The 13,314-nt window shown below is 37.3% G+C and overlaps 1 protein-coding gene across 1 annotated transcript; it reads right to left on the reverse strand.

The window, feature by feature from the left end:
• Positions 1 to 1,609: 1,609 nt before the first annotated feature.
• On the reverse strand, positions 1,610 to 2,515 carry TAS2R16 (taste 2 receptor member 16; the record flags this gene model as incomplete). The annotated part of the gene is made up of 1 exon (XM_080701215.1): positions 1,610 to 2,515. The coding sequence occupies exon 1, from the start codon at positions 2,498 to 2,500 to the stop codon at positions 1,610 to 1,612; it is 891 nt and encodes a 296-aa protein (XP_080557341.1). The 5' UTR covers positions 2,501 to 2,515.
• Between the last annotated feature and the right edge of the window lie 10,799 nt (positions 2,516 to 13,314).

Raw genomic sequence — 13,314 nt, forward strand, 5'->3', positions numbered from 1 at the left:
CCTTCACTCCTGGAAGCAGAATGCGGTAGGAGATATAAATGTCTTTAAGAAAAATTCTTTGGTAATAAGCTAAGCCACAAAGACCTGGAAGTTCGCTATTACCAAGACATTATCATAGTGGTAAGAGTAAAAAGAAATAAAGAGAGCGATGCCATGGGAAGAAGGTGAGTGAGTCCAGGGCTTACAATAAAAAGCGATGTGAAGGACCATTTGGGAAGGCACAAAGGACTTTTAAAGAACAGTGATGTCTTCTAAGTGATTTTTTTGTTGTTGTTACTAAGGATGGGACCCAGGGGCATTCTACCTCTGAGCTATACCCCCTGCCCTATTTTAGTATTTATTTATGTATTTATGTATTTATTTATTTATTATGGTACTGGGGACTAAACCCAGGTGTATTCTACCTCTGAACTACAACCCCAGCCCTATATTTTATTCTTTATTTTGAAACAGGATCTCACTGAGTTTTGCAAATGGCCTTGCTCAGTAGCTAAGGCTGCCCATGAATCGTGATCCTCTGGTCTCAGCCTCACAAATGCTGGGATTACAAGACTGTGCCACTATGCCCACCTATTAGTTTTTATTTTGAAATAGGGTCTCCTTAGATTGCTGAGGCTGACTTCAAACCTGTGATCCACTTATCTCAGCCACACAAGTACTGGGATAATATTTATGTGCTGCCTGTTAATTGATTACTATATGGTTCCTATATTCTTTCCCACTTAAGGGGAGACTTTGGAATATTACAGAGTACAGAATAAAAGAGCATAGGAAATTTAAGTCAACATCATTTAGATGTTATAAAGTAAGAGGGATTCTCAGCTATCTGGGTTATTTGTCAGAAAACTAGTTATGCTTCAAAATGGGAATCTTTCTAAAAAGTTCAATCTAATTTATAGTACAATAGAAAGGCAAGAATTAAGCCAATGAAAACGATATGTTGTTGACACAATTAAATCATGAATATTTGGCTAGCTATTAATAATGAGCTTAGATTGAGTAAGTGTCCTGCTATTTTGGGAAAAAGTAGAATATGTTGGAAAATGAAGAGTTAAATTTTGACTTTCTATTAAAGGAATGAAGACACAGTATTTAGAAGAGAAGTAAATAAAAATTTGATCATTAGATAAAGGTTCAGGAGCAGTAGAAATTCATTTTCTTGAATAAGGCAATGAAATTGAATTAAGAGTTTAACATGCAAAGCATTCAGGGTATGGAAATTTAATTTTTGTCGGGAAAAGGTTCATATAGTGTGTGAAATAATTAGCAATCATCAGAAGAATAAAATAAGGGGAGGATCCTAGGATTTTGACTGTCATGCACAGCATACGATGAATTTGAGATCCCAGAGGTGGCAAACACTAAAGAGAGATGGGTGTCCATGAGAAAGTGAGGACCAACCTGGAGGTTGTAAAAGAGAAAGGAACGGAGTGGCACAAAGCGGGAAATAACTGATTATTTAGAGATAGCTGTGGGAATGAAAGAAATTTTGGCTTACATTCAGGGTACCACAATCACATAAAAGAGTGATCAGAGAAAGCTGGTTACTGGCATCAGTTGGATCAGTGCAAACTCCCATTTCCTCCAGGGTCTCAAGGTGTCCTGTGGCTCAGGCAGCCTCGAGGCCATAGCACTGCAACCTTAGAACCCTTTTCACTGTAGGGCTGCTCAACATCATTGAAGTGGAATGAACAGAGGCTACAGCATAGATGACAACTTCCCAGACCCAGAACCAAGATTTTTTATCAAATATACTGCCTACATAGGAGATTATTACAGTCAGAAAGTAAGAGGTGAAGAGGATGAAGAAGATGACGAGGGACCGCAGGGCAGTGGAGTGAGCTCTCATGTTGGTGTCGTGGTGTTGCATCTGCTCCCTGTGCTGGACCAGTGAGGCTATAAGCAAGAGGATAGAGGCCAGAAACAAGAGGAAAGGAAGGACCAATGTGAACAGCCTGTAAGACTCAAAAATATACCCTCTGAACGAGTGGAATTTCTTATTCAAAGTATGGTTCCTGGGCAAATGATCCTGGAGTATTAATTGCATATTGATGCTATAATTAACAGCCAAAGGGGTCATTGTGACACAAGCAAGTATCAACGTACCCAGTAACAACTGGGGAACTAATTTCACAAGTTTCCGCTTCAGCCAGAGGAAGAGTGGATGGGTGAAGGAAGAGACCTTGACACAGTAGAAGATGGCAAGGAGGCTCGTTAACCAGAATGCAATAAGGTTAATGAATTCCCATATGATCCCAAACTTCCAGAGTGCATAATTAGGGTTAGCATAAGAGTAGAAGTTGCACCACAGCGATGTCCATTGCAGAAAAAAACGGCAGATGCCCAAGCTGATGAGAATCATTTCCACGGGAGACAATCTTTTGAACTTCAGCCACTCTCTTCCCAGCACTGCAACAACGAGGATGTTCTGCACAATTATTACCAAGGACTCAAGCACATAGATGACGATGAAGAAGACAGTCAGCTGGAACAGTGCCATGCTTAGACCCTGAAGTATCTTCCTGGGCAAAATTTCAGAAGTTCTGTACAATTTCCAGGTAGAATACAGGGCTGTGTTCCTATCCTTCCCTGATATAAGAAAATGTGTCCCTCTGGATGCAAATTTTCCCTGGGTAGGTTTTGATTTCACTATTTTCCTATTGACAAGTTTTGTTTATATTTTGCTTGCTGGTATGTTGTCATATCTGCATACAGGAAAATATTGTTTGAATGTGTCCCCCTGCCCCTAAGATGATTTATTTCCACAAAGCATGCTCATTTAATAAACACAGTGTTAATCTCTTTGTCTGTCTGAAGTGCCCTTTGGTTATATCCCCAGCTTCTTTAAATTGTACTTTACACATTTAGCCTAAAATGTTAGCCACAGAAAAGATAAATCTTTCACCATCAGTTCCCCTTCTCCTTCTTCCTTCTTTTTCTCCTCCTCCTCTTCCTCTTCCTCCTCCTCCTCCTCCACTGTCGTCTTCTTCTTCTTCTTCTTCTTCTTCTTCTTCTTCTTCTTCTTCTTCTTCTTCTTCTTCTTCTTCTTCCATATTTAGGTTCTGTCACTTCTCACAGGTGAATTAAAAGGAAACCCTCTGATCACTAATAAAGCACATTACTTCTAAATATGCAGGTGTTATCCCATAGCTATGCACACAGGCTAGAGAAGAAAGACCATTTCTCTTGGTAATGGGCCGGTGTGTCAGATAGACACCAACTGATTGGTGGCTTCAGAAATGAGTGATGAATGATAACAATTGCTAGTTGATTAAGGAGACAAAGTGACAGTCATAGATTCTAGGTATGATAAACTCCCAGCTGGTATGGACATTGACTCTTTCAAAGAAGAGGAAACAGAAGCTTTGGGTGTCTCACATTCAAACTCCCTCAAAGAGAGCGTGTGGGTTATTTAGCTGTCCACTGCCACATACAGAGTGCCCCTGTGACGCAGTCTCTACACCTACAGGCTGGCCTCTGGCAGCTGCTCTGGACAGAAACTCATTCTTGATAAAACTGCTGTGGCTGGTATACAGCCCTAAGGGCTACACCCTAGAGGCTGTGATTTAAGAATCTTTTGGACTAGAATCTTAGAACATCAAGGCTACTCAGAATGAGATGGTATATCTAGAAGGCAATGTGCTTAGTGTGTCCAGGACACAAGGCAGATACCAAAACTGACATCACGGATTGCATTTACCAACACTGCTTCTGTCTTCTCTCTCCTTTCTTATGACTGGATACAATTCTACCAGTCCATCTTTTAAATACTTACAGAATGTTATTTTGTTGCCTTGTTTTTTATTTCATGTTCCTTTTTTATTTTATGAGAATGCAAAGCTGATACTTTTAAATTTTAATTCTGTTTTTCTGGTACAATTTTATTTGTTTGCAGTAATGGGGATTAAGTAATCCCAGCATTCGGGAGCTAAGACCAGAGGATTGGGGTTTGTGGATAGCCTCAGCTACTTAGAGAGGCCTTCGGCAACTCAATGAGACCCTATTTCAAAATAAAGAATAAAAAATTGGGCAGGGAGTGTAGCTTCGGAGGTCAAATGCCCCTGGGTTCCATTCCCAGACCTGCAAAAAACAAAAACGAAAACAGGGGAATTCTACCTCTGATCCTGGTTCCTGTGAGAGAAGCAATTGAGATACACTTGTGGTCTTCACTGGGAAAGGTCAAGTATTGACCTTGTGGGGAAGCTTAGAACTTAGCTTAGAATTAGGCTTAGCTTAGAATTGGGACTTTGCTCAAGATTTACCTGGAATTCAAAACTCAAGTGATGTTTGAACTACATTTTTAGGTTACTTTCCTAGAGTAACCAATAGTTATCTGTGATTAAATCCTCCTAAAATGTAATTCATCATAATATTTTGATTAATTTTCTAGAGTAACCAAGAGTTAACTGTGATTAAATTCTCCTTAAATGTAATTCATCACCAGAATCTATTCCTCCTGCCCACTGAAACTCCATCCACCCTCAGGCCCAGGCCCTGGTAATCACTGTTCTACTCCATGCTTCCATGAGTTTGACTTCTTAAGATCCCACCTATGAAAGTAAACTTGTGGCATGTGCCTTCCATGCCTGGCTTAATTCACTTAGTATACTGCCATTCTAGATCCATTACGTTGTTAAGATTCAGAAATGAAGAATGTATTGGAAGAAAAACCTAGACTGGAAATTCTACCCATTTTTTCTCAATTAGATTTATTTTTAAAATTTATTCATATTTTTTCAGTACTTGGGATTGAACCCAGGGGCATTCTACCTGTGAGCTCTACCTTCGGCTCCTTTTGTTACTTATTTTGAAACAGGATCTCATTAAGTTGCTGAGGGTATTGCTAAGTAGCTGAGGCTGTCCTTGAAATTGCACTCATCCTGTGTCAGCCTCCAAGTATTAGGATTACAGGTATGCATCACCAGGCCTGGCTCCGAGGTCTTATCTCCAACATTGTGTTTGTCTGGGGTGCAGCTCTGTGTCAAGATTTACAAATCTACCCACCTGATGCTAATGGACAGATCAGGTTGAGATTCCAGGGCTTTGGAGACACCACCGTGGAGGCTAGGCTGGCATGTGTGTTGGGAATAACAAAAGAGCTAAATATGCTTTTCCTTTTTAACCTTGCAAATGAGCTCTAGGGCAAAGTGAGTTCTTAATCTTTAGCAGTTGGAGGAATTAAAGAAATGTCTGGAGAACAATATAGTTATATTCACACTGTAGAGATGCTCCTCTTTAAATACAATTTTGTCCCTAAGTTCATTCACACAATGAATATCTTGCGGAAACTTTCTTAGCCTTCAATTTGAAAAATATGCCTCAAATTCTTCTGCTATTACCAAAAATTCTGTTATATTGATTAGATGGAAAAGCCACAACTTATCGGTGACTACAAATGAAATGTCCAAGGCTATACATTTCAATCACCCACCATTCCACATGTGTTTCTATTATCTCCAAGCATTAGAACCCACACATTATACAAATATAGGGCTATGGCTTCTAAATGAAGATTTCTCTGAAGGTTCAATGAAAACTTACACTCTGTATATATCTTTTAGCTTCCTATGTGCTGTATAAATCAAGAGATATATCAGCTTTAGAAGTATGCGAAATTTACTACTACTCCTACATACAGTAGGAGACAAGATGCTTCCCAGCCTGTGACTTAGTCTTGTTTTTTCTGGTAGATATTTCTATTCTGTGGGAGAAGATTGTATCCGTCCTACAAGACCATGGGAAAACCTTAGAATGAACAGCACCAATTGTTTACCTGCCTTTTTCTTCACAAATTCCTTTCTTGAAAACTAGAAGCCTCCCACAAAACTGTCATGAAGTTCTATGCCTTTGATTTTTTATGTTAAAACCAACCCAGATTGGTAAAAAAGAAAGAAAAAAAGAAAAAGCAATGGATTTGGATGTTTCCCAATTAGCCAAATACATTTTCTTCCTTGACTTACTAGCATTCAATATCAATCAGCATTGATCTTTTTCATGTGTCAATGACTCTCAAAGTGTCTGCCTTTGGAAAGAATATCTAATAGTAACTCAAAGCTAAGGTGGTTTTAGCATGGGGATTGAAAGAGTTGTTCTCTCTCCTGTTTCTAATTCTGCCACCAACCTGTGTGTTGCTGGAAATACTAGAGTTTGGAAACAATCATTTTGCAAGGGTAAAAATAATAACTAAGCACATATATAACTAAGCTCATCTTGATAAAAGCAGCTTCCAGCCTTCAATCCTTAATATCCAAATACAAAGAACAGAAGAATAAAATGTGTTAATTTCACAGAAGGAAAAATGGGTGTCAGTAGGATGTCAATTAAAGGTGTAAACTTCCTTTGACCAAATCATACCTGTTAAGTGTCTGTCACTACTATTCTCAAAATTTCTAAGGCTTCAAATTATCGAGTGAGTGTCCAATTTCATTCAAAGTCTTTAACACAAGTCCCTCCACCCATTATATGACTACAAATAGTGAAAATAACTCTCCTGCATTTTGAAAAAGGAATGTACACTGAGGCTTTGACAAGTAGGTTTATAACTTCCTTACATATATCTTTTCAATAAGACAATCATGAGAAAATATTACAAAATGTTAATACAACAAACACAACTTTTTAAAAATTTCATTTTTATGAAAAATTTAAATTCTACTTTTAACCAGAGGATCTATACAAGCAAACTTACTAGAAGCAAAGAGGGTTCCGCTATGTCCAGGGCTTTTGATTTCACAAACGAGCAAAGGAAACAAACACAATTTGGCAGGATATAGTTTAATTCACAAGTGAGATAATTTTCTCCAGAAAGATAAAGCAATGCTAGCTGTAATTGTGTTCATTCATTCATTCTACAAATATTTTTAAAGCATCTCTTCTGAGTCAGGCTCTTTTCCGAGTCCTGTGGAGAAAAGGAAGGAGGAAGAATTTATGTTTATTAAGTTAGAAATGCCTATATTAGGTATCATTTTGAAGAAAATGAGTGGGCAATTGAGTATATGTATTTAGAGTTGAGGCCTAAGGCCTGGGGTGAAGATACAAATTTAGTACTCTTTAGTATATAGAGATGTTATTTAATTATGGAATTACAGGCTATCACCTAGTGAATTAGCATAGAATAGATATCTAAGGACTAAGCCCAGAGGTGCGTCAGTCTTTATTGATCGCATTGATGAGAAACTAGCAAGGGAGATCAATAAGACAGAACCAATGAGGCAGGAAAAGAAAACAGCGTCTCAAAAAAATCTGAGTTATCAACTGTAGGAAACATGGTTGATTGAAGAAGTTGGGCGACTACTTAGAACTGACCATTGGATTTTAGCAACATGGAGGCTCTTGGTAACCACATTTTATAGACTAAATAGTATCACCTCCCCCACCCCAAATTTGAATGTTAAAGTCCTAACTTCTCAGCCCCTAGGATTGTGACTAAATTTGTAGATAAGGTCCTTGAAGGGTAAAATGCTAAAATTAGTCCATTGATGTGGGCACTAGTCCATTATGACTAATATCCTTATAAAAAGAGATTGAGGCACAGATGTGCACCCACACAGAGGAAAGATGCCAGACAAAGATGGCCGTCTATAAGCCATGGAGAAAGGCTTTAGAGGACACCAGTCCTGTTGATACTTGGATCTCTAACTTTTCTCATCTGTAACTGAGAAAAAATAAATTTCTGTTCTTTAATCTATTTTGTTAAGGCAGTCCTACCGAATTCATCCTCTATGTTATTTGAAAAAATTATGGGGAACAATAGTCTGACTGCAAAATGGCCTTATGGACTTGAGAGAATGTAAAGAGAGAAATTATAAAACAAAAACATATTGATTACTTCCTAAAAAGGAAAGGGGGTCATAATTTTAAGATAAAAATAAGCATATTTGTATATAATAGGATTGATATAGATCTAGTGTGTGTTTGGGAGAAGGGAACTGAAGATGCAAGAAAGAGGTTGTGTGTGTGTGTGTGTGTGTGTGTGTGTGTGTGTGAGAGAGAGAGAGAGAGAGAGAGAGAGAGAGAGAGAGAAACACTAGAGAGACTGACTTTCACATTTAGTAGGCAACAGAAGGGGGAAACCTGTGATGTAGAGGAGTTGGTCTTTGTTGTATAACTGTTTTCCCTCAGTAATAAGGGTGATTCCATTTTACTGTACCCATTTAATCAGTAAAGTAGGAAGTAAGTTCAGACAGAGAGTCATTAAGGATGAGGAAGACAGGGAATGCTAGAGATTTGCAGGGAGGGATGGGGATGCAGCAGTTGCTCAGGAGATCCCTGGGGGCTGTACCTGCAGAACCCTAGAAGGCAGCATTTACATAGACTAGTCAGCAAAGAAGCCCTGGTAACCCTGGAGGAAAACATGTGGCTCAGACTTTCTGCTGTGGGAAATTTGCTCATGCCCCCAGCTTTGACCTTTCCAGACCCACAACCACATTTATAACAGGAACCCTGGAACAGTGGGTAAAAGGATGAGGACTGATGCCTGCTCAAACCAGAGATGGGGGATGACTCAGTTATGACTTTGGCTCTAGGAAATTCTTATTGGCCTTACTAAACTTCTTTAGGATTGCACTGTCTTCTAAGCATCTTCCGACCTAATCCTATTTATTCTCTTGCCACTATAAAGTTCAGGTGAATCAGTCTGGATTCTATTTCTGCTATCTCTAGATTTTTATATTTTTTTCTTCACATATATTTTCCAACAACTGTTTTGCATATCTCATATTATATTGGTTGTCTGCTTTTTGGAAGTCTGAACTAATATAATCAGTACCATGTGTGGTCTGAGAAACGGGTGATAATATGGGGTTTGGGGGCTGGTTTACTCATATACTAGGAGGCAAAGAGGACCCCAATCTGACCATCAATTGGTGCATAAGTAGTACTTGGCGTGTTATGATGGCCTGTTTCCTGAATTTCACCAGCAGTGACTGGGTAAAACAGCCCAATGGAATGAACTGTCCTTGTGGTTGCAGTAATTTTAGTCACTTGAACATAGCAAAATACCAAGACATCTGAGTTGGCTGGTTACTATTAATTTGTCTTGATATCCAAGAGTGAAATAGGAAACTGAGGACCACTGACAAACTGTTAAAGGCCACGTATAAGAGAAAGAGATGCCTTTGATAGCTTAAAATGAGCCCTTTATCTCACGTAATGGAAAATCAAAGAGAAGACACAGCTGAGCAGTAAAAGAAAGGTTTGATAGGTAGGGTGGTAGCAGCCCTGAGCATGTAAATGTCTAGCCAATACATGTAAGGTAAAGTCAGGGCTCTGGTTGGAAAACTTGGGAGATTTAAACATGGAATGGGAGATTATGTGAATGTCTGTTCCTAAGGTTTTTGGCTGTAAAAACACCATGGAACACCCAGAATTTTCAGAGGTATCCTGCCATTTCTCTGTAAGAGCTATACTGCTAAAAGATTCCATAGAGTACTGTTTCTGCAGAGCAAAAGATATAGCCCTCAGGAGCTGCCATAGCTCCTCTCATGAATGACAGGCTAACCATTGTGTTAAATCCTTGAAGGACCTGAATGGGGACATGGTGATCTTGTTAAAAAAAAAAGAAAAGAAAAGAGATCAAACATAAAATGAACTGCCAGAGTTGGTTAGAAATTTATAACAGATTAGATCTGTGGATGAAAAGATTAATGAACTTGAGTAAATAATAAAAACTATGTGACTCATAACTCAAGGTAAATAAAAGCTAAAAAAAAGAGAGCAGAATTGTAGAGCAGTTTCATGTAGGCTAATGCATAATTGAAGTTGTTGCACGGGACAAGATAAGAGCAGAGAAAAAGATAAAATAACATTTTAAAATGCTGATAAAATGATAGATTCCGTAGGTAAGTGGATATATAAACTCTGCTATGTCTATACAATGGAATATTACTTAGCAATAAAGAGAAGCTATCAAACCACAAAAAGACGTGTAGAAACCCTATTTGCATATTTCTAAGTGAAGAGAAGCCAATCTGATAGACTATAAACTATATTATTACAACAGTATGGCATTCTGAAAAAAGAAAAAAAAACTGGGAAAACAAAACAAATATCAAGGTTGGGGAAGCACAGAGGATTTTATCAGGCGGTGAAACTGTTCTGTATGATGCTATGCTGGTAGATAGATATTATTAAACACATGTCAGAAACCAAAGAATGTATGATACCAAGAGTGAACTAAATGTGTGTAACCTATGGAATTTGGGCGATAAGGAAATGTCAATGCAGATTAATCACTTGTAACAAATGTATCTGTCTTCTGTAAAATGCCTACAGTGTGGGAAGCTGTGTTTGTGTGGAAATAAGGGGCATATGGGAACTGGGAACTCTAGGTTATTTATACTCAGTTTTTCTTTTTTCTATTGATGCATCGTAATCATCCATCTTAATGGAATACCTCTACCATACATCACTCATTTAGCCCCTCCTTAATTCCCACCTTATTCCCTCCCCGCTTCCTTCTTCTCATGTTTGGCTTACTAATTGACTTTGATATGTTTATGCTCAATTTTTATGGACATATAACAAAGCATATTATAATATGATTATAATCAAATTGCTTAAAACCAGTGACAAAAAGAAAAACTAAAAAAAAGATGAGAAAAAATGTTCATTAGTACAGAGGAAACAAGAAAAAACATAAAAATGACAAAAGATTTCCTGTAGAAAACAATTGAGTGCCTAATGCACATATATACAACCCTGCATTGCACAGCATTTAAACAGGTGACCCATTTCACAGAAAAAGAAATGCAAAAGTAGGCCTAAGGCCATGGGTTCCATCATCACATACCACAGCCTCCAGAACAATTAGATTTCTAAAGACATTGTTGCAGTATCAGCATAGAGGTCAGAATTTGGAAGGATGTGATGCCATTTTTCAAGATGTAATATATAGCTGGGTGTGGTGGGACACATATGCAATACCAGGACTTGGGAGGTTCAGTCAGATGGATCACAGGTTCAAATTAAAGAGATCCTGTTTCAAAATTAAAAATTAAATCAAAAGAGCTGGGGTGTACCTCAGAGATAGAGTGCCTCTGTTTCAATCATCCCCAGCACCAAAATCACCACCAACAACAGAAACAATAACAGATATAGCATGTATATTAAGTTAGAGAATTTTATGTGGCACTATGGCATAAATAGAATACATTATCTGGAAACCAATAATTGAAGCAGAAGTAGTGTCATTCAACATTACTTTCAAAACCTTATTGGGAATCTTGTAGCTCCAGATTCTTTAGGATTAGAATTTTGGTTCCAGTAGGAGCTTGCATAGAGACCTCCTGGAGTCTCTCTGAGCTATCATATATGGCTACCCCAAAGGCACCTGGGACTATGTCGAGAACCAATAGATGAGTATTATCTTGTGGCTAGGGTAATTGACCCCAGTGATCAGGTCATGGTAAGGCTATATTTATACAATGTGGCTGAAAGGAGTATGTAGAGAAGCCCAGTTGCAGATTAGAGATCCTAAGAGAAATTTAAAGTCTAAAATGAGATAGTTACTAGTATGAAAGCAGTAAAAAACATTTCCAATATTTATTATGATTGCCCCAAATCTCTTCTTAGAGAAGGTTGGGAGAAGGAATGAGGCAGGGAATAGAAAATTCCTTAATAAACTTACTTCTTACGGAAGATATTGTCATCAAGGACAAAATGTTTGATCAACCATAATGCAAAGTTATCTATCAACCAAAGGAAGAACAAAAGGAAAACTCTCTATTTATTATTATTATTTACCTCCACTTGTTTAGAAAGCATTATTTTGCTGACATACCATTAATAACTGTTGTGTGAAACAAAATATATTTGTAACAAGTGAGCTTTCTTTTTTTTAATGTCTGTAGGTATATAAGTTTTTCCTTTTGTTTTAGCCTTGAGTAGGCTGAACTTAAGAGATGAATGACTTTCACATTTTATGTAGTACAAGAGGTATTTCAGAATCACTAAACTTTTATTCCTTAGATAATTCAGGTGAACCAGGAAGACAAGAATATCCAATAGTATTAGATTCCTTTCCAAACACTTTTATAGTTAAACACACATAACATAAAATTACAATCTTGAGACCATCCCACCATCCACCTCCATAACTATTTTTCAGCTTTTGTAAAACTGAAACTTTCAACTTACATTAAACAGTAACTCTCCATTCATCTCTCCCTCCAGCCCATGGCAGTCAATATTGTATCTCCCATCTCTTTGACTCTCCTAAGTATGTTACAAAAGTGAAATCACAAAATAATTGAATATTCATGACTGGCTTATTTCATTTAGCATAATATTCTCAGGGTTTATTCATGTTGTAACACACTTTAAAATTTCCTTCCTTTTAAGACTATGTAACATTTCATTGAGTGTTTTTTGGTTGCGTCTCTGTGTGTAATATACATATATAATTTATAAATATATATACATATATTTTTATAGTTACATTTTGTTTATCAGCTTTTGAGTAAATTGACATGGATTATGTCCAAATTTTAGTTATTGTGAACAATGCTTCTATAAACATGGGTATACAGATACCTCTTTGTAATCCTCCATTCAACTTATTTTTAGTTACCTGAGGAACTGCTATACTCTTTTTCATAACTGCTGCACAATTTTACATTCCTTCCAACAGTACAGAGCAGTTCCAATTACTTTCCATCCTTGTCAACTTGTTATTTATTTTATTTAATAGTAGCCATACTAATGAGTGTGAGGTCATCTCTCATTGCAGGTTTTTTTTTTTTTTGGTCTTGTGGTTTTGATTTTTATTTCCATAATGACTTGTTTTGTTGAGCATATTTGTATTTATTTATTTATTTATTTATTTATTTATTTATTTATTTATTTATTCTTTGCAGTACTGGGGATGGAACCCAGGGGCATCCTACCTCCAAGCTACGCCCCCAGCCCTATTTTTTATTCTTTATTTTGAAACAGGGTCTCAATGAGTTGCAGAGGGCCTCACTAAGTAGCTGAAATTGTCTAGGAAACTGTGATCCGCCTGTCTCAGTCTCCCAAGTACTAGGATTCCAAGTGTGTGCCATCTTGACCAGCTTTTGCATGTGTTTATTAGCTGTTTATATATGTCACTGCAGAAGTTATGAAGTCCTTTGCCTGTTTTTTCTTACATTGTATTTTTGTTGTTGTTTTGAGTTATGAGTTCTTTTCATATTCTGCTTACTAATCCCTTATCAGATATATGATTTGCAAATATTTTCTCCCATTCTATGGCTTACTTTTTACTCTGTTAATATTCTTTGATATATGTTTACATGTTTTTCTGAGCTCCAATTTGTTTACTTTTCTTTCATTTCCTGT

The sequence above is a fragment of the Muscardinus avellanarius genome (assembly GCF_963383645.1).
Source record: "Muscardinus avellanarius genome assembly, chromosome: 9".
Classification (NCBI taxonomy): Eukaryota; Metazoa; Chordata; class Mammalia; order Rodentia; family Gliridae; genus Muscardinus; species Muscardinus avellanarius.